The sequence below is a fragment of the Paroedura picta genome, chromosome 12 (assembly GCF_049243985.1).
Source record: "Paroedura picta isolate Pp20150507F chromosome 12, Ppicta_v3.0, whole genome shotgun sequence".
Taxonomy (NCBI): Eukaryota; Metazoa; Chordata; class Lepidosauria; order Squamata; family Gekkonidae; genus Paroedura; species Paroedura picta.
The window spans coordinates 50,455,008-50,474,347 of NC_135380.1; the positions used below are offsets into that span (position 1 = coordinate 50,455,008).

The 19,340-nt window shown below is 48.6% G+C and overlaps 1 protein-coding gene across 2 annotated transcripts in view; it reads right to left on the reverse strand.

Moving 5' to 3' along the window:
- The window catches only part of CIZ1 (CDKN1A interacting zinc finger protein 1), a 45,049-nt gene extending 25,948 nt beyond the window's left edge, over nt 1-19,101 (reverse strand). For both annotated transcript variants that reach the window (XM_077307113.1, XM_077307112.1), the window contains exons 1-4: nt 18,882-19,101; nt 7,807-7,919; nt 1,616-1,785; nt 625-784 (exon numbers count right to left, since the gene is read on the reverse strand). In XM_077307113.1, coding sequence (XP_077163228.1) covers nt 625-784; nt 1,616-1,785; nt 7,807-7,919; nt 18,882-18,973 — 535 coding nt within the window. In that variant the 5' untranslated portion in view covers nt 18,974-19,101. The remainder of the gene's footprint in view (nt 1-624; nt 785-1,615; nt 1,786-7,806; nt 7,920-18,881) is intronic.
- Between the last annotated feature and the right edge of the window lie 239 nt (nt 19,102-19,340).

Genomic DNA, 19,340 nt, shown 5'->3' on the forward strand with positions numbered 1-19,340 from the left:
CCAGCCTAAAATGAGATGGCAATGCAAATAAAACAGAGAAGGGAGCGGGAACCGCACTGCTCCAAGGAAAGGCAAGATGAAAGCGTAACAGAGAAGACTCAGGCTGGCATTCACAGAACTCCTGTCATTCAGGCCAGATTAAAGAACCACCAGCAACCAGCAGCAGTGGGGTGGTAACTTCTGGGCTCTCCAGAGGTCGTTGCAGCGCCTCCCCACCAAATATACCGACACACCAGTTAGTCCAGGGAGGGGAGGAGGCTAAGCAGAAGGTTTCAAATATGCCCCAAGAAGGCAAGGCAAGAAGGAACCAGATTCTAGCACTACCTACAAAGTAAGCAGAGGACTGTTCCAAGGAGTCTCTCCTTATGGAAGAGGGATGAAATTCTGAGTATGAGGCAAATAGAAAAAGGCATGGAAAAATTAAAAGATGGTGTTCTGACACACAGAGCCAAAGACTGCCCCGTTTGTTCCTGCGGCTTCTTCCCTCCCTGGAAAATGTCATGCTAGCAAGCCACACCATCTGATGTCCAGACAGTGTCCCAGTCTAAAAGAGGTTCTCTCCCACCCCACGCACCCCTCTGCTGTTGTTTGAGGGAGACGGAGAACAAGCCCCGAGAAGCTCACCTCCCTCTGATGGCGAACAGCTGGGTTGTTCGGACCCTGCTTTGATGAGACATCCCTCCAACAGAGGTCCCTTCTCGTCTGCCTCTGGAGTCTGAGAGGATGAGGATGAGGAGATGGCCGAATCCGCTTCCCGCTTCCTCTCCGGCACCCTCGGGAAGTCCTACAGATCACAGAGTCAGAGTGTCTCAAATGCTGTCAGCCGAATGTCTAGCCCAGGGGTCCCTGCCCTGGCACCTGCCACACCCGCAAACTGTCTTTAGAAAATGGGTGAGGCCAGGTGGGGCTTCTGCCCAGGGAAGCTTCTGATTGGCTGTTCATTGGCCCCAGCTGCCAGTGGAGCACAAGGAGCGTTACCGCGTGCCTGAAAGGAAGTCATTTAGAGGCTGGCTCCCCTTCCTGTGACTGTGCCGACTACACTGTGTCAGAATTCAAAAGGTGCCCACCGATTTAATGACTGTGGAGACGCCTGGCCTGGCCTGGCCTGGCCTGTCTGCTCTGGTACGAAGCAAACGAGCAGAGAGGAAGAGGAGGAGAGCCAAGGTCCTTTTCAGGCTATGCGAGCTCACCCAACTTGCACCCGGCTAAGCCAAATGCAGCACACCGGTGGGGCACGGAAGATCCCCCCCCCCGTGCCTCAATAAAGCTTCTGCTCTTCCTGCCGGATTGGGAACATAAAAGAGGGGCGGGCTCCCCAGCCCCTCACAGGCCACAGCACAACTGCAGAGGGCTGCATCCTGCTTAGTCCTGCAGGCCTGCTCCAGACCTTTTGACACAAGGCCCAGAAGCATTCTGCATTGAAGAGCAAGACGCAGAACGTTCTGTCATTCAACAGAATGGACCGGGAAGGCCCCCATTCTCTCTCTCGTCTTAAATCCCTCCCCCCTCCCTTCCCAGATTTCTGGGTGCTGCATGGGGAGGGGAGGCAGGGAGGGGTGGGCAATAGAATGGGAAACAAGATCAGTGAGACTTTTGCTACAGCAGCACAACTCACCTTGCGGAAGGTGCGATTCTGCCTTTGAAAGGGGAGGGTCGGGAAAGCCAGGCGGGTGGGCTTTAAGGAGACCCCGACGGGTGGGGGACCTAGAAGGGAATGCCGTGTTGCCTGAGGGAAGAATTGCTGCAACACAGGAGCTGCTGCCATGTTGAAGCCTCTCAGGTTACCTGGGAAAGCAAAAAAAATTATGTATTACTTCTGCTCCAGGTGCAGCCAGCTCAGCCTAAGGAATGGAGCTGACCTGCTCCCAGCTCCCCTCCACAGTGGGCTCCAGGTTGCCCTCTCCTGCAACTTGTCTTGACCAGATCTGGTGCAGTCGCAGCCCCAGAGGCCTTGTGCTCTTGCTGAAGCATCCTCCTCCTCTGTTGCTGCCCCCCAACAGCTCTGTGGGACGTTTTGGCAGCCAACGGGCACTGGGGAGGACGCAAGGGCTCAAACGCAAGGAAACTCTCGCCTCCCTGGCAAACAGCAGCAGCCCCCACAAAGGAAAAGGGAAGCAGACACCAAGGGGTGAAAGAGAGCCCCAAAACCCCGGCTTATTACACTCCTGCACAGCTCTTGTTTAATCCGACAAGAGCTGAACAGGAAAACGGCTTTTCGTGCCAGAGACTGGGAAGAGAGCGACCATCTTGATTTTCAGCCTCCGATCCCAATGCATCTTGGGCAAACCCCCAAAGCCACGCTAAAACCATCTGCCTACGAAGCAGAAATCCGTTCATGGACTAACGTGGTTCCATGACTGTAGATTAGCAAATGCTTTCAGTGATGTGGGTGGAGATTTAGCTTTCCCCACAGCCAGCAGAGATGGACTCGTGAAAAAGCAACCACAGACAGACGCTACTTAAGACTTCTTGGACATGAACTCTCCTTTGTTAAAACGTTCACGACACGCACGCTAGGCCATGACGCCCCAACCCGGAGCCTAAAACTCTGGCTGCTTTCTGGCTGCATGGCAAGCTGGTCCTTCCCACTCGACTTGGCTCTCCATACCATGTGAGCGTTTTCTGTCCTAATTATACTTCAAGAAAGATAAGCAAGACGATAGAATACATTGAGATCACTTTGAATTTATTCATGCTACTTTGCAGAGGACTCATTACTGTCACTGATGAAACTTATTGAATTGAAAATGGAAAAAACATCTAGACACGGTTTTGGCTGAGTCCAGGTAGAAAATATAATAAAGAGATCTCTCATATTTCTGATTAAGCTATTGGACAGATTCTTTTTTCCTCTCATTTGCATCTCTAAGCCTAAGCCAGGGGTAGGCAAACTGTGGCCCTCCAGATGTCCATGGACTACAATTCCCATGAACCTCCGCCAGTGTTTACCTACCCCTTTTGAGGAAAGGATGTACTACTGAGTAGGTACACAGTAGGTACACAAGGGTGAAGGATGGGATGGCAACCAGAAAAGGGAGAACAGACAGTCACGGGCAACAACCCCGACAAGCAGCATCAGCCATTTCACCCCAGGTTCTGAAGGCCAGGTCTGCCCCCTGCCTGCATTCAGATCCAGGAAACGCGGACACTTAGGGCCAGTTTCCACTGCTGAACCCACAGGTTACGCCACCCGCTAAATTATTCAGTCTGATGCTTCTCAGATACCAAAGTATCCGGGCATCAGGTATTCGCAAAGGCAACCCAAGCCCTGCCAAGTGACCGGGAAAATGCAGGTGAACAGCCAGGGCTCACATGGTTCTTCATTACAAACGTAATGTGATTATCAATTGCATAACATCTAAAAGGCAAGAACAACGGCAGCTATTAGATATTACAGAACAGGCTGTATGCAAGCATGCAAATGCTGAACACAGAATGCCTTTTTAGAAAATACTTTCTGACAACCTTGTCCTAAACAAATGGGGAAGAACAGTCATTCAAAAGAGAAAAGCTATAATAAAAACATGAAAAGTGATCTACACATTTGGGCCAGGCTCAGTTTAAGGTGCTGGTTAGAACTTTTAAGGCCATACACGGTCTGGACCCTGTGTATCTAAGGGACTGCCTCTCCCAGAATGCCCCCCAGAAGAACTTTAAGATCTTCTAGTACCAACCCTGTTGGTGATCCCTGGCCCATAGGAAGTGCATCTGGCCTCAACCAGGGCCTTTTCAGCCGTGGCCCCAGTCCAGTGGAATGAGCTGCAAGTTAAGACCTGGGTCCTCATTTGAGGCTGGAACAAGCTAACATAGCCAATAAAACCTGCGGGCCTCCCATTCATCTCCGGGTATGAACTAGAGGTAGGTTGATGAGCCAATGAGGAGAAACAATGTAGCACTATTAGTTTTAATACTGTTTTAACTGATTTTCTAAATGATGTATATGCATGTTGTAAATCACCCTGAGCCTGCTCACAAGGAGGGACCGTATATCAAAACCAGTAATTCATCATCATCAGTAGCCAAACATCCTTTCCAATGACACTCAACTTTTTGGGTTTTTTCCAACATTATTACTCCTGTAGCAGAGTACACCAAAAGTTTTCAGTGCTGGCATCCAGAATTAAAATATACAGAGCAGACTGTATCTTTGGATTCCAGTACGAAGCCACAGGCCAAAAAAGGTTTGACATGATACTTGGGTGTATGAAGATTCCTGGTTTGAATAAACAACAGATGGACACCTTATGTTTCCTCAATCATCTCATTCAACATAAAGTCAGCAAATATACCTTTAACTGCCTAACTGGTTGGTGTTTCCTCTTTAAAATATGAGAATTTCTGTTTTCTCCCACATTCTCAAGTTTTCAAAAATGCTTTAAGAAGAGTGTACCACCTTATCTGTAGCCCACTGTTGTCTAAAGAAAAGCACTTTGAACAACTAAACAAAACAACTAGAAAAACAAGACAGATTTCCTGAAGCAGAAGTCTGTGGAATGGTTCACACACAATGACATGCCACGGCTTGGTGTGAGATGAATAAGCCATGAGCTTATGCATGTTCTTCAGCTTCCTACAGCTTAATGATACTTCTGAAAGTAATATGACAAGCTGAGATTTGTGTTTTCCTCCAGAGTGAGGTATTCCTGCAAAAAGCATGATAAAAAAAACACAGCACGACGTGAAGACTGGCTGAAATACCAGAGGTCCACCAAGATGACCTCCAGCAGTAACTATAAATGACATACTGGCAAATACTCAACACCTTCCTCACAACACAGAATACTGGGGGAGGGGGTCATAACACCCTTCCATTCAGGCATAAGAAACCAACCCTCCCTACAGTCTTCTGGCACATGTACAGAATTCAGAGAAGAACATAAAACCATAAGAGAAGCCATGTTGGGTCAGACCAATGGCCCATCCAGTCCAGCACAATGGCCAAAACCAATGGGAGATCCCCATTGAAACCAGAACTTCAGAAGCCCTCCAAGCACCAAGAATATAGAGCATCATTGACCTAGATATAAGAACATAAGAGAAGACATGCTGGCTCAGGCCAATGGCCCATCCAGTCCATCACTGTGTCACACTGGGGCCAAAACCCAAAGTCCACCTGTGGGGCCAGAATTCCAGAAGCCCTCCCACTATTTCTCCCTAAATGCCTGGAATAAAGAGGAAGGCTAAAGTTGAACTGCGTACTGGGGAAGGTTGGAAGCACTTAGGCAAGAAGATCCATGCTGCTTTGGACTCTCCCCCCATATATATAAGAAATGATGTTTTAACTTGCACCTACTGTTCTGCACTTGTGGAACACCCATTCTCTATGCACAATATGTGCATCACCAATATATGCCTTACATTATAACAGAGCAACCCATATTATTATATACAAAATTTGAGTTCAGAGCCACCTTTAAAACCAACAAAGTTTAATTCTCACTATATACATGCATGTCTCTGAAAAACTGCGAATGCATACTAAGGCTTATACCTAGAATTAAACTGTGTTCGTCTAAAAGGTGTCCCTGGACTCAATTTTTGTTCTACCCACCTGAATATCTTTTTATATATGTTCATCATAAATTATATACCCTAGTTTATATTATATACCTTAGTTTATATTATATATCTTAATAATACTAATAATAAGGCAAGAATCAGGTCTAGACCAGGGGCACCTACAATTGGTGGAAATTACTGATTGCTGGGCATTCTGGAGGAATCTATTGTTGGTTACTGCTTATTTTATTTTCTTTTATTTGTTTATCTAGACCAGTGGTGACCGCGAAGGCCATGGCGCCGGGCCGCAGTTCCCTCTCCCCGCCCCGCCCCCGCAGTAAAAAACTTCCGAGGCCGCAAGCTTGCGGCCCGGGAAGCTTCTTACTGCGGGAGGGCGGGGAGAGGGAATCAGGGCCGGGCCGCGCGGCCGTGCGGGCGTGGCCCGATGCACGGGCGTGGCCCGATGCATGGGCGTGGCCCGATGCACGGGCGTGGCCCGATGAGTGGGCGCGGTCCGCGGGGGCACGGCCCGATGCCCTGCCGGTCCCCAGCCTCAGAAAGGTTGGGGACCACTGATCTAGACTATGTAATTTTTATCAATTAATTATGGATCACCCTTGTTCTTATGATGTTTTATATGCCATTAAAGGTTTTTTTTAATTTGAATACTAATAATATGAACTATTATTATTGTTATTATTGTTATTATTATTATTATGATTATTATTACTATTACTATTATTACTATTATTATTATTATTATTAAGTCTTCTAGACCAGTGGTCCCCAACCTTTTTATCACCGGGGACCACTCAACACCGGGGACCACTCACCGGGGACCACTCTACGCCTTTTACTGAGGCCCGGTGGGGGGGGGTAGTTTACTCCTCTGCTCTCAACCACTGCCCTGACGCTCTCTGATCGCTATGGTAATGTTTAAACATCCCCTCAAAATAAGATACAGACACGCCACAACAATGAACATGAGGAACATTTTATTTTCATGGATATTTTAACTCATGACAATGACAAATCAATGGGAACCCAGAGCTTGTTTCTCTGCAACGAGATAGTCCCATCTGGGAGTGATGGGAGACAATGACACCCAAAGTGTGTTGTAAAGGGCCGGGGGGGGGGGGGGGGATGAAGTAAAGGGCCGGGGGGGGCATCCTTCAGGGCCCACCTCCAATTAGTCTGCAGCCCACAGGTTGGGGATCGCTATTCTAGACCACCTCCCTGAAAGCAGGCTCAGAGTGGCTGACAACATATTTCTACACGTAACGCCATAAAATCACAATTACAATTAAAATCATAATAAAATCATAAAATGCTCTGCTTATTTATCAATCTATCTGCCACTTTCCGCATTGCATCTTTGCATTCACTTTACTGGTGGGAATGACCTGGAGGTGAACCGGGGGGGGGGGAGCAGAGCAGCTAGTTCTGGCCTCATTCAAATGCCTGGAGGAAGAGCGTCACTTTGCAGGCCCTGCAGAACCCAAGCCTGTTGTTTGTGCTTAGCCCTAGTGATAAAGTTTGTTGGTTTACTAGGCTTGTGGCTTGCACGTGAGGAACCACATGAGGCAAACCTACTGATCTACTGCACAAATTCCTGCTGGTTTCCATTCATTTCAGGCACCAGCACAGCACAGATTCCCTAATAATCTCATCCAGTCGCTTAATACATGGCCTCCCCAGCTGCTCCCCACAGCAATTTCCCAAGGTCCTCAGGATTTGCCATGGATAATTTTCAGTTACACCATCTGCAAAATGGAGGATTTTTTATGCAGCCACTTTCTAGAGAATTCCGAGCCCTGAGAATCACACCTTGCCTCCTGGTTAATGCACGGGAAAGGTGAACGGCAGAAGCCACAGTGGATCTAGTGGTTCACTTGCCCTTCCTTTAGATCAGGGGTAGTCAAACTGCGGCCCTCCAGATGTCCATGGATTACAATTCCCAGAAGCCCCTGCCAGCATTTGCTGGGAATTCTGGGAATTGTAGTCCATGGACATCTGGAGGGCCGCAGTTTCACTACCCCTGCTTTAGATGCTCTGCTGCAGCTACAACTGTCTGACTGATGAGACTTGTCCATATCAAGATGTTGTTTTTAGACCATAGCGGGGATACTTCTAACAGAACTGTGGTTACGTAAAGGCTGTCAATAAAACAAAGATGGCTTTGGCAGGAATGGAATCCCCAGGCAGTTTCGTATGCAACACTTTCCCTCTGCTGCACTAAGATGACAGCTTTGGTCCCCAGCCAAAGGGAGAAAGGGCGGAAGATTGCAGGCGGGCGGCAATCTGTACCTTGCATCTGTTGCACCAGCAGGGCTCGCTGAAGCATGGGGTTGGCGTTGAGGAGCGACGCTTGATTGGCTGCCCGCAAGTTCAGCATCGGCTGCTGGGGTGGTGCCACGCTCCTGGGGAGGAGAGAGAAGGGAGAGAGAGAACACCATATTTCCACATCAAGGACCAGGCAACAAGATCTCCTTCCTGGGGATGGAGCCGGCCAGCTCTCTTCCCCTGTAGCCAGCACAAAACCAGGGCTGCCCTCAGGCATCATGGCAAGGATGCTTGCTTCTTTTGAACAGGTTTTCCTCGTGGGCTGCCAGGAGGAAAAGTACCCCAAGTGGAAAAGTGCCTCAAGCAAATGAAAAACTCAAGCAAATGAAAAAGCATCGCCTGTGCTGGCCAATAACCTTTGCTCCCAACCCTTCCATTTCATTTTACTGGCATGAACCCAGCTCCAGCCAAGTGGAATTCCCAGCTGGACCCTGCTGCTCTCATGGATGCTCCCCAATCCATGCAAGACGAAAGGACGATACTAAAGCTAATATCACAGAGACTAGAAGATCAGGATACCCAGATTCTGGGCTCCTCTAACAACAGTGTATGTTCTCCCCACTTCTGGGATATTCCCTTAACATACAAATCCATGCCCATGTATCTCCTAATTTTGGAGACACACCAGTTAAGAAGAGCATTTCTAGTAGCTCGCTTAAACATCTTTCCCTCAAATGTCACCCGAGGTAGATTTTTGAAGATCCCTCCTCTGGAGAGATACTGTTTACATGGATGTCGTGTCCCTGACATGTTGTGCCACATACTTCTGGTGTGTCCTAAGTTTGACGTATTTCGTCACCCGTTAGCTAATCATCTGAAGAAATTGAAATTCAGCAGTGTTAATGAGAAACGCTGGATTAAAATGATACTAAATGTGAGGGACTCAGCAATTATTATAAAAGTAGCAAAGTTTTTACTGGCAATTTTAAATGAAAATCTTTTACGATAGATTTTACATATGAAACTGTTTGAAATTTTCATTTTATGCTTTGCAATTTTATGCCAATAAAGGTACTCTGAATCTGAATCTGCTCCCCGATCCTGCCTTGCTGTTTTACAGTCAGCATCCGGTTCTCTTTCTCCCTCATCCCTCATGAGTAACAGACACACGTGCAAAAGGCGGAATTGGTTTGAATATTTTCCAACAAAGAGTTTTCTTATGCATCTAATTTTCAGTGGATTTTTATTTATTTATTTATTTATTTATTTATTTATTTATTTATTTCCTTTGATTTATAGACCATCAATCATTGCAATGTCTCGGAACAGCCTGGAACAGCAGAACTAGTACACTTAAAACATGTATAACAATATGAACAGAAGGAATAATAAATGAACAGGTGAGAACAAGCAAAGAGCAGTCAAAATTCGGGACTTTGTGCACAGGATAATACCAGGTCGGGGGGGGGGGGTAGCAACAGACCCTGGCTCTGGTCAAGGCAATTTTTTGTTAGGCAATACAATGGCTCTGGTCAAGGCAATTTTTTGTTAGGTAATACAAGCACAGTCTTCAGCATCAACATTCTCAGCTTGTTTGAACTCTAGAGAGAATTTATGCAGAATGATTCATTAGTTATTTCTGACCCCAAAGCTATTTGAGTTACAATTCTTGTGCAGGTGGGTTTGGGTACTGCTAGGTTGAATTGGTTGATTTCACCCCCACGTGGTGGCCTTGCCCAAGAACCATTCCGTACGGGGAAAAAGTAGCCAGTCTGTTGTGTTTTGGTCAAGACAGAGAGTTAGAAATCGGACTAGAAATTATGCTACTAAATTATGTTTTGACAGTCCAAAGAAATTACAAAATATAACTTTGAATTTAACAATATTGCACGCTTGGTGTTTACAAAGTATCTGAGATCGAAAGATAAATAAGTGGGCAGAAAAGCTGATGGAGGTCCATCTGATGACTAAACTCAGATCCTTTCAAAGGAATGAAAATCCTGAAGAACTGAGGTCAAAAGTCGTCAGGGATCATTAGTCATAAATATTCGGAACAAAATTGTTGTGTTACACTGAATAGTCTGATCATTACGTGCTTGTGTTGAAATTTATTTTTGTTAATTTGTTTGTTCATTTGAGCAATCAATTAATCTTTTTAAAAGGCTGAGTTGCCATTTCCTGGGGCAGTCCAGGCTGCGTTGTTTTGGACCAATGGAGAAGGCTCACAGAATTGGAAGGCACCATCATACGACCCCTCCCTCCCTCCCTGTCCAGGCAAGTCCGAAAACTAGCATATCAGGGACAAGGTGAAGCCAGAGCCCTCCTCGCAGAAAGGCAAGGCTTGCGTGTTTCCATTCAAGGAGCCCCCACTCAGCAGCCCAGACATGGCACTATGGCATCCATGAGAACTGAAAACGGGGCCGAGGACGTTGGGATCTCACGGGCTCTAAAGGGAGAGAGGCGGTTGGGCTCCCTTCTGCTGGGCCTGGGCCCCGCTCAGAGCTTCTCTTCTCCAGTTGCGCTGCCAGCTCCGGGTTCGAAAATACCTGTAGATTTTGAGGGGCCTAAAGGGGGTGGGATTTGGGGAAGGGAAAAACTCCAATGGGGCATAATGGCATAGAGTCCACCTTCCAAAGTGGCCATTTTCTTCAGGAGAACTGATCTCTGTCCCATGGAGAGCAGTTGCACGGTTTTGCGCTTCGGCCGCCGAAGTGGCCGTCCCAGCCCAAAGCAGCCAGTGCCGCGGTGCAGTGCTGCCTGCTTTGGGCTGGAACGGCCGCTTTGGCCATCGAAGTGCACAACTCTAATTGTAATAGCAGGAAATTTCCAGACACCACCTGGAGGTTGGCCACCCTAATTCTCCAGTCAGCAAGGCCAGGAGGAGAAGAGGCTGCCAGCAAGCCTGTCTCAATCACACCCGGCCTAGCTCCTGCTGAGAATCCTCCTCCTCCTCCTCACCCCAACCAGGGGCCACCTGCATGGAATTTTAATATCATTTGTATTGAGGGTTCTCCTTCAAGCCCCAACAGGAGTCCGTTTGGGCTGAAAAGCAGGATAAGAACACATGCAGTACATATATAAGCACATTTTAAAAAGGATTTGGTTATTGGTTCCCACCTATTCCCTTGGAGATGCTGTTCATGTTCTAAATCGCATGCTCCCCCACAGGAGAGGGAGGAAATACAGTGATGGCAGCCAGATATCATGCTCACTTGAAAATGCAAGGGAGGGGGGAACAACTTCAGCCCTGGATGCCTGGCTAAGCAACGTTTTGGCACATGGGGTAGCGGTTGCCTAGCAACTGCCCTGTGAATCTGATTTCGAATCTCCCCTTCATCTAAAGCTCTCTAGGTGGTCCTTGGCAAGTCCCTGTGCCCCAGGCCTGCCTCCGAAAGACAGACAGCGACGAAGACCAGGATTCAAACGTCACTTGATGGCCCAGCCATAAGCCACGCTCTCTCAGCCTCACCCACCCCACAGGGCTGCTGGGAGGACAAAATGGAGGGCCCAAGAACCACTGTGAGCTCTTTGGAGGAAGGGCAGGACAAAAACGGAACTGCCGTACAGGCTCAGTTGGCCCTGCTTGATCCAGCAAGCTTCATGTATGGACCTTATAACATTTACCCCAAAACAGAGCAAAATGTTCTTTCCATGATGCAAAGATCTCATAAAAGGTCTAATGCCCTCGTTCTGTACCATTTTATTTGTATAGTTGTGCTTCCACACTCAATAATTCATGTTGTGTGATCTTGGCATTGTGAACATTTCCCTCCCAATTTCGAATTTCTTTTTGAACCCACAAGCATCTTTAGAATTCTGACACAGTGGGGGGGGGGGCACAGCCATAAAATGGCTGCTGCAAGAGGTGGAGCCAGCCACAAAATGGCGGCAGCAGCAGCTTACCGTCAGAGTGAAGGTCCTTAAGGCCATCCGCTGCCGTCTGGGCCCAGTGTAACTAAGGGATCGCCTCTCTGCCTACACCCCTCAAAGAGCCTTACTCTCTTTTACTACAAACTGCCTAGTGATCCCTAGTCCCAAGGAAGCTTGTGTGACCTCAACCAGGGCCACAGCTTTTTCCATCCTGGCCCCCACCTGGTGGAACGAGCTCCCAGAGGAGATCAGAGCCCTAGCGGAGCTTAAATAGTTCCACAGGGCCAGCAAGAGGGAGTTCTTCCACCAGGCATTTGGTTGAGGTCGACCTGAATTCAATCACCTTCCATTGGCCCCTGAGCCCCTTCTCACAAAAACCACCAACAACATGTCCATCTCATGGGGCCATTAGTATGTTATAGTTAAATGGATGTTCTCACCATGTTTGTTCCATTATGCTATTGTTCTCCTGTTATGACTGTATTGGTGTTGTTCAATTTATTGTGCTACTAGGGGCAAAGCCCATTGTATCCAAGAATACAACGGGTGCTAGAGCTTGGCAATGGGAAGAGGAAGGGGAGGAGTTGTCCAGTCTGTAAGGGCATGGGATTGAATGTGTGTGTTGTGTGGGAGGTTGTGGTGGTGTAGTGGCAAATGGGGACATGGATGTCAATAACCTGTGGTTTGGAATGTTCGTTGAGTGTGGGAGAGGACTGACCTTCGGGAATTTTGGCATAGTGGTTACAGGTAAGCTTTCCAGAGCCATGTCCTCAGATATGTGAAGGGAAAATCAGACTGGAGACTCTTCTTAGGGGAAGATTACAAGGCAACTAATTCCTCCCAGTTCTGCGTCATTTCCCTTCTTGTGTGAATTAGGCCACATTCACTGAAATGCCCCTCTGCCCTGATACACATGGGGTAGTCACAGTACACAGGTGTCCACCCTGTTCCTTCTTTTAAATTTTTTCACTGTTGATAAAATGTTATGTGCCCACATGCTTCTTTCATGGTTGCTCCTTAGAAGAATGGATTTTTGTACCCTATTGCTTACTACCCAAAGGAGTCTCAAAGCGGTTTACAAACACCTTTTCCATTCGTCTCTCCACAATAGTCAACCTGTGAGGTATGTGGGGTTGTGAGAGATCTGAGAGAACTGGGAATGGGCCTTAGTGATCCAGCAGGCCTCAGGTGTCTCAAAGCATTTTCCAATCGTCTTCCCTTTCTCTCCCCATAGCAGACTCCCCATGAGGGAGGTGGGGTAGGAAGCCTCACAGGGAAGCTGACAACCCTAAGAGGAAGACTGTCTGTGCACAGCAGCCTTGACCTTAGTAAGGTTTTTTATACTGTTTTTTTTATTTGCAAGGCCAATGTTATTTGCCAGGCCAATAAGTCATTTCAGTTACCATGTGTCTCCAGACATTTACTTGTTCTCTATTTACAGTTTCAGGCTGAAAATATTTATTTAGATCTTCCTGCACTTTCCAGACTCACAGGACTGATGCTAGTCTGCCTGTCTGCGCCCCAGAATACAAAAAGTTGCTGGTAAGGGCTGGCCATAGCCCATAGGCCAGGATGGACACTCCTGCACCACTCCCTCCCAACTGCAGGGAAAAATGGCTCCTTTGAAGGCTGGGCTCTGAGGCATTGTACGATTTTGAAGTCCCACCTCCAGGAATATTTCCAACCCAGGGATAGCCAACCTCCAGGTGGGGCCTGGAGAGCTCCTGGAATTACAGCTCACCTGCAGAGTATAAAGATCAGCTCCCCAGGCAGAAAGGGCTACTTTGGACAGGGTTGTGGTAGAGAAGAAACATTTAAGGCCTCCCACACAGGTTGTTGTTGAATTGAAAGACTTGAGGCCTACTGCACAGGGCTGTTGTGCAGATGAAACATGAGACAAAAGAGCCAATTTCTTCTGCAGAATAATGCTGTGCAGTGACCTCAAATCTGCAGAGAGTTGCGAAGAAGAAAGACACATGGCTTGGCTGTGTCTAACCCCCGGCCAGAGCAGTATTTGAAGTGAGAAGGGGCTTTTCTGTGGCCTCCCTGTCAGGCAACTGTTTGGCAGAAGGGGAAAGCCCCCCCCCCTCAAAAGGAAGGCCCTCAGGCTCCCATGCATTGCTCTCTGAAGGAAAATGCCTCCCTCCCCTCAGTCAGGGCCTGTCAGAGGCTCCTTCGCAGCGGGCTTGAAGGGGGAGAGGGGGAGCACTCTGCAGCCTCCTGCCAGCTCTGTCAGGGTTCTGAGGCAATTTACAGTTGGACATGACAGTTAGGGCAGCCTTGGGGCGAAAAGGGCTGGCACAGCCTCTGTTCTCATCCCCCTTGGCAGCCCTACTGACCTCCTCTCCCTTTGGTGGTCAGGAGCAGACTGGCAGCCAGACTGGGCTGGGTGAATGGAATTTTGGTCTGTCCTGGTGAGGGGCCAATTGGAAGGTGCTTTGCCCGCCTCCCCATTGGCCGCTTGGCCCTTGAGTGGCACTTGGAGGGACGAATCAGGAGCTGCTTCGCAACTCTTGATTCGCCCCTCCGAGTTTTTATCACGGACAGATCCCACCCTAACTCCTCCCCAATAGACCTTAGGGCTTTATTTAACTGCAGCAGCGCTTTAAGATTTATACTGGTTTTCACCAGTTCCACATAAGCCACCCTAAGACTCAGGGGAGGGCAGTATATAAATATAATAATAAATTAAATAAATAAAGCATCATTTTTTAAAAATCGGCAAAGCCAATCAAATCTCCAATGTCCAATCAGAATCCTTGCTGCCCAGTTTCCAAAAATATTTGTTGGGCCACAAGAAAGGTGTCGGCATGGCACCCATGGGCAGCCCATTGGGTGCCCCTGGCTTAGATTAGGGGTGTGCGCTTCAGCTTGTTTCGGCCGCCTTGGTGATCACCGAAGCCTAAGGTGGCCAGCGCCACGGAGAGTAGGGGCGGCCACCAACTAGCAGCGGTACCCTGGCTCTGTGACTGCATGCAGCCGCCCGCTGGTGCGCCACCTCCTCTCCACACCACTGGCCTCCTACACGCCGCTTCGGGCTTCAGTGATCGCTGAGGCGGCCAAACCGAGATGAAACACACAACCCTAGCGTAGATAGTGATTCTCTCCACACCTCTGGAATATGCTCTTTATCTCTGCTGCTGGCATGGCATGGTTCTAGGTTCAGGCTAGAACCTGGCAGTCCCAGGTTTGAACCTCCACTCTGCTGTGGAAGCTCACTGGCTGCCCTTGAACCCGTCCCTCGGCCTAGCCCTATTTTGTAGTCCTCCTGAGCCGATAAAGCAGAAGCAGGGAAAACGACTTCAAAAGCTGCTTTAGGTCCCTGCCGTGGAGAAAAGCAAGGTACGAATGTCCGAATCGATACAAGTTTTCTGCTGCAGCTATTCTTAATCAGCTCTTGAAAATCGTGTGGTTGGGTTTCAGATTATTTGGTTGCTCTTCTTAGTATTCATGTGGTGACGGTCAGCTGCTTTCTGGATGGGACTGAAAGGCAGAACAATTATAATATCCTGGCCGGACCATGGATGCAAAATGCACGGGTCTAACAGAAATGACATCCTGGGCCAAGGGCACAGCTGCCTCCTCAATTCGAGGTCAAGTTCAGAGATGCCCAATTAGCTGGTACAGTCATGCTAGAAATGCCCAATGCTTCATCGGACGCTGCTTGAGAGGATTCCCATCAGGGCTGGCAACTTCTCTGTCCCGTACCAGTTTCTCCCATGGGCAGCTCAAGGGGACGCTCTGCATGGAAGTCCAGCTTCCGACTAGGAAACGCATGCCTAAAACCGCAGAACAAAGTTTGAGTCCAGCAGCACCTTTAAAACCAACAAAGGTTAATTTGGGGAATAAGCTTTTACGTGCATGCACACTTCATCAGATACGAAGTATCTGACAATACCCAGCTTATACCTTTTTCTTAAAGGGGCCACTGGACTCCAACTTTGTTCTGCTGCATCAGACCAAGATGGTGACCCACCTGCATCTACCCAAAGCATGTTAGGGCTTTGACACCTTGGCCCACAGATAAAGATGATGAGTTAGTGTTGTCACACCAAGCAGTAAAAAAGAAAAGTCTGAGAGCCAGCTCCATTGTCCCAGACACCTTGTCCCTCATGCCTATAGTCTGGTAACAGGAGGGCAGTTCCATCAGGGAAGCTGGCTTTGGCCCGGGGAAGCTCTAGTTGCTGAGCCCTCGTTATAAGACCTGAACAGGGATTGACAGAGGCTGTTAGTGGGAATGGTGAAAGGCCAGGATCAATGAGGAGTACCCAGATGACATCACATCTGCACAAATAAGGCCCCTGGGGCTCATGAAAGCATAAGCTTGAGCATTCTCGGGAAGAACGGCCTTTTGTTGTTGTTGTTGTTCTGTGGTTGGGGCCCCCCCATGCCCCCCATTTCAATCACTGAATTAAGGTTCAGGCATCTATCTTAATTCAGAAGGTTCTAAGGTAGACGAAAATAAAAGATATTGCAGGTGCGGCCAAGGGGTTCATCCAAGCTACTGGTGCTATGTATTCCTCTTCCACGCGTAAGAGGGCCCTTACATCAAGTTGCATCCTATCCAGTTAGTGATACAAACCAGGCTCCAGCTTGAGCTGCAATCAGCCATGTAGGGAAAGGGGTACTATTCATGAAGCAAACCCCAAAGCCCCCCTGTATTTCTGATTTCTGATTGGTGTAGTGGTTAAGAGCGACAGCTTCTAATTGGAGAGCCAGGTTTATTTCCCTACTTCTCCACATGCTGCCATTTGGGTGACCTTGGGTCAGTCCTGGCAGAGTTCTTCTCACAAAGCAGTTCTCTTAGAGCTCTCTCAGCCCCACCGACCTCTGTTGTGGGGAGAAGAAGGGAAGGCAATTGTAAGCTGCTTTGAGACTCCTTTGGGTAGGGAAAAGCAGGGTATAAAACCAACTATTATTTTAAAAGGGATTTAAATGTATTAGTTTAGATAAGCTCCTGTGCCAATACCAGCAAGTTGAGCCATCTTGTACAAATCTCGCTTGCTCTATGGAATTTCTCCTGATCCAGCCAATTGCAGAGTTTAACACATAGATATTTAGTGTATAATTTGCATATGATATTAAGCAGACTTATTGGTCTATAATTATTTGGGTCCGCTGTGCTGTTTTCTTATAAATGGGGATTATACCTGCCAAACCCCATTCCTCTGGAATTGTGCTAGTCTGGTCAATAAATGTAAAAAGACTGGACAGAATTGGAGCCCACCAATCCTGGTTTGATTTGAGCATCTCTGCTGTTATAAAGTCACTCCCTGGCGCTTTCCCATGTTCTAAATTTTTGATTAAATATATCACTTCCTGAACTGAAACAGGGTCACAAACAGGTAACTCCTTTAGATGAAAGTCTGGGGAAATTATAGGATATTTCTCGTTGTACAGAGCAGTAAAATGGCTTTCCCAAATGCCAGCAGAGATAGTGTTGGTCACAAGGCTATTTTTGTTATCTGCTCTAGCTACCAGTTTCCAAAATGAGAGAATCATAGAATCATAGAGTTGGAAGGGGCCATACAGGCCATCTAGTCCAACCCCCTGCTCAATGCAGGATCAGCTCAAAGCATCCTAAAATTTGATGTTATCTTTACCTTTAGCAGTGTTAATCAGTGCTTGCCATTTGGAAAGCTTTTCTCCTTAAGAGTGTTTTGTATTCTTTTTTCCTAAGCTGTACATATATTCTTGCTGGTCACTGATCATATTAATAAACTACTTCTACTTCTAACAGTAAGTTACAAGGAAGCCTGTCTGCAGCCGTAAGTCCTTAACCCTTTTGCTTTATAGAGTCAGCTGTAAATAGCTTTGCCGTCTCCAAGATGCCATTCAATAGCTCAAGAGGTAGCAAAAGAAATTCAATCGCTAGTCTCAATGCCCAATCCACCAGGAAGCTGTCTGCACACACAGCCTGCTGAAATGAAAGACAACTGTGTGAAAGCACAAGGCATTCTGGGATTCACTTCATTTGCATTATGCCAGGTTGAGAATGCCAGCCAGGGCAGTACAGTGGCTAAGGTGGCAGATTTGGGCAAGGAAGCCCCAAGTTCAAAGCCCCGTTCAGCCTTCAGCCAGTCTCCTTCTCACTCTAGCCTCCCTCACAGGGGGATTGTGAGGAGAAGAGAGGGAGGAAACCCTTCAGAGAGCCAGTTTGGTGTAGTGGTTAGGAGTGCGGACTTCTAATCTGGCATGCCAGGTTCGATTCTGCACTCCTCCACATGCAACCAGCTGGGTGACCTTGGGCTCGCCACGGCACTGATAAAATTGTTCTGACCGAGCAGTGATATCAGGGCTCTCTCAGCCTCACCCACCTCACAGGGTGTTTGTTGTGGGGAGAGGAATGGGAAGGCGACTGTAAGCCGCTTTGAGCCTCCTTCGGGTAGGGAAAAGCGGCATATAAGAACCAACTCTTCTTCTTCTTCTTCTTCTTCCTCAGAAGAGGGGCAGAATGAAAATGCAAGGAAGAACAAACCAGCTGCCCCCATGGGGGTCTCTTCCTCCTCGGTTCACACATGCAAGGCCTTTGAAAACTAAGGAAGTTGATGTTTGGTACAGTTTGGTAAAAGCCCAGGAGAATGATCATCCCCGCATCGGAAACTCATCTATCACAATGGCCATCTTAAACTTTTCCTTCTACATATAATATTAGGGATGCCATCCTCCAGGAGGGGCCTGGGGATCACCCAGAATTACAACTCTTCTCCAGACTTCATAAATCAGTTCTCCTGGAGGAAACTGGTGCTTTGAAAGGAGGGGTCTATGGCCTTTTACCCCACTGAGGTCCCGACCCCAACCCCCAGGATTCATCCCCAAATCTCCAAGACTTTCCCTACCTGGACCTACTGCCCTAGTGCTGCAGGTGGCCTCTGGGGACCTGGCAATCCTATACAAAACACTATACAATATATATATATATATACACACACACACACACACACACACACACCATGCACTGCATTTCCTCCCCCAGCTCATAGCCAACCGGGAAGCCTGGGCTATAAAAACTTGTTTCTTATTAGGATTACTGCCATCATTATTCCCAATGCTGTAGCATCCCAAAACAGTAAAGATTTTGCAGATTCTCAGAAATCAGGAGAAGTTCCAAGAGGACCCAGCAAACCATCGCCTGCACACGGCAGAGACCCCAACGCGGAAGCCGGGAGAGCCCCCGCAAGCGGCGCCAGGCCCGCCCGCCATCCCCGGCCTCGCGTCGAGGGGCTTACCGGCCGGCTGGCGGCGGCGGCGGCGGAGGGTGGTGCTGGAGGAGATGCTGGAGCTGCAGCAGCTGCTGCTGGAAGTGCTGCTGGCTGAACATGGCCGAGGGAGCAGACGGAGCCGGCAGGAAGACGCAGGCGGACCGGCAGCACCGCAGCTCAGCCCCGCCGCGGCCCCGACGCCCGCCCCGCACGCCCCGCACACCCCGCACGCCCCTCCAGGGCCCCGCTCGGCCACGGGGGGGGGGGGGAGGATGGGAGGGCACGCCCCGGACCCCGCCCCCACACGCCCCGCCCACGCCGCCACGGAGGGAGGGGGCAGGCAGGGAGGAAGGGGCGCGCCGTCCAAGGTCTTCCAAGGCGAGGAGCGGGGATTCCGGGGCATCCCCAGGCCCCACCTGGAGGCTGGCATCCCTCAGTCCCCCTCCCAAGCAGCCCTTTCCTCCAGGGGAACTGAGCTCTGTAGTC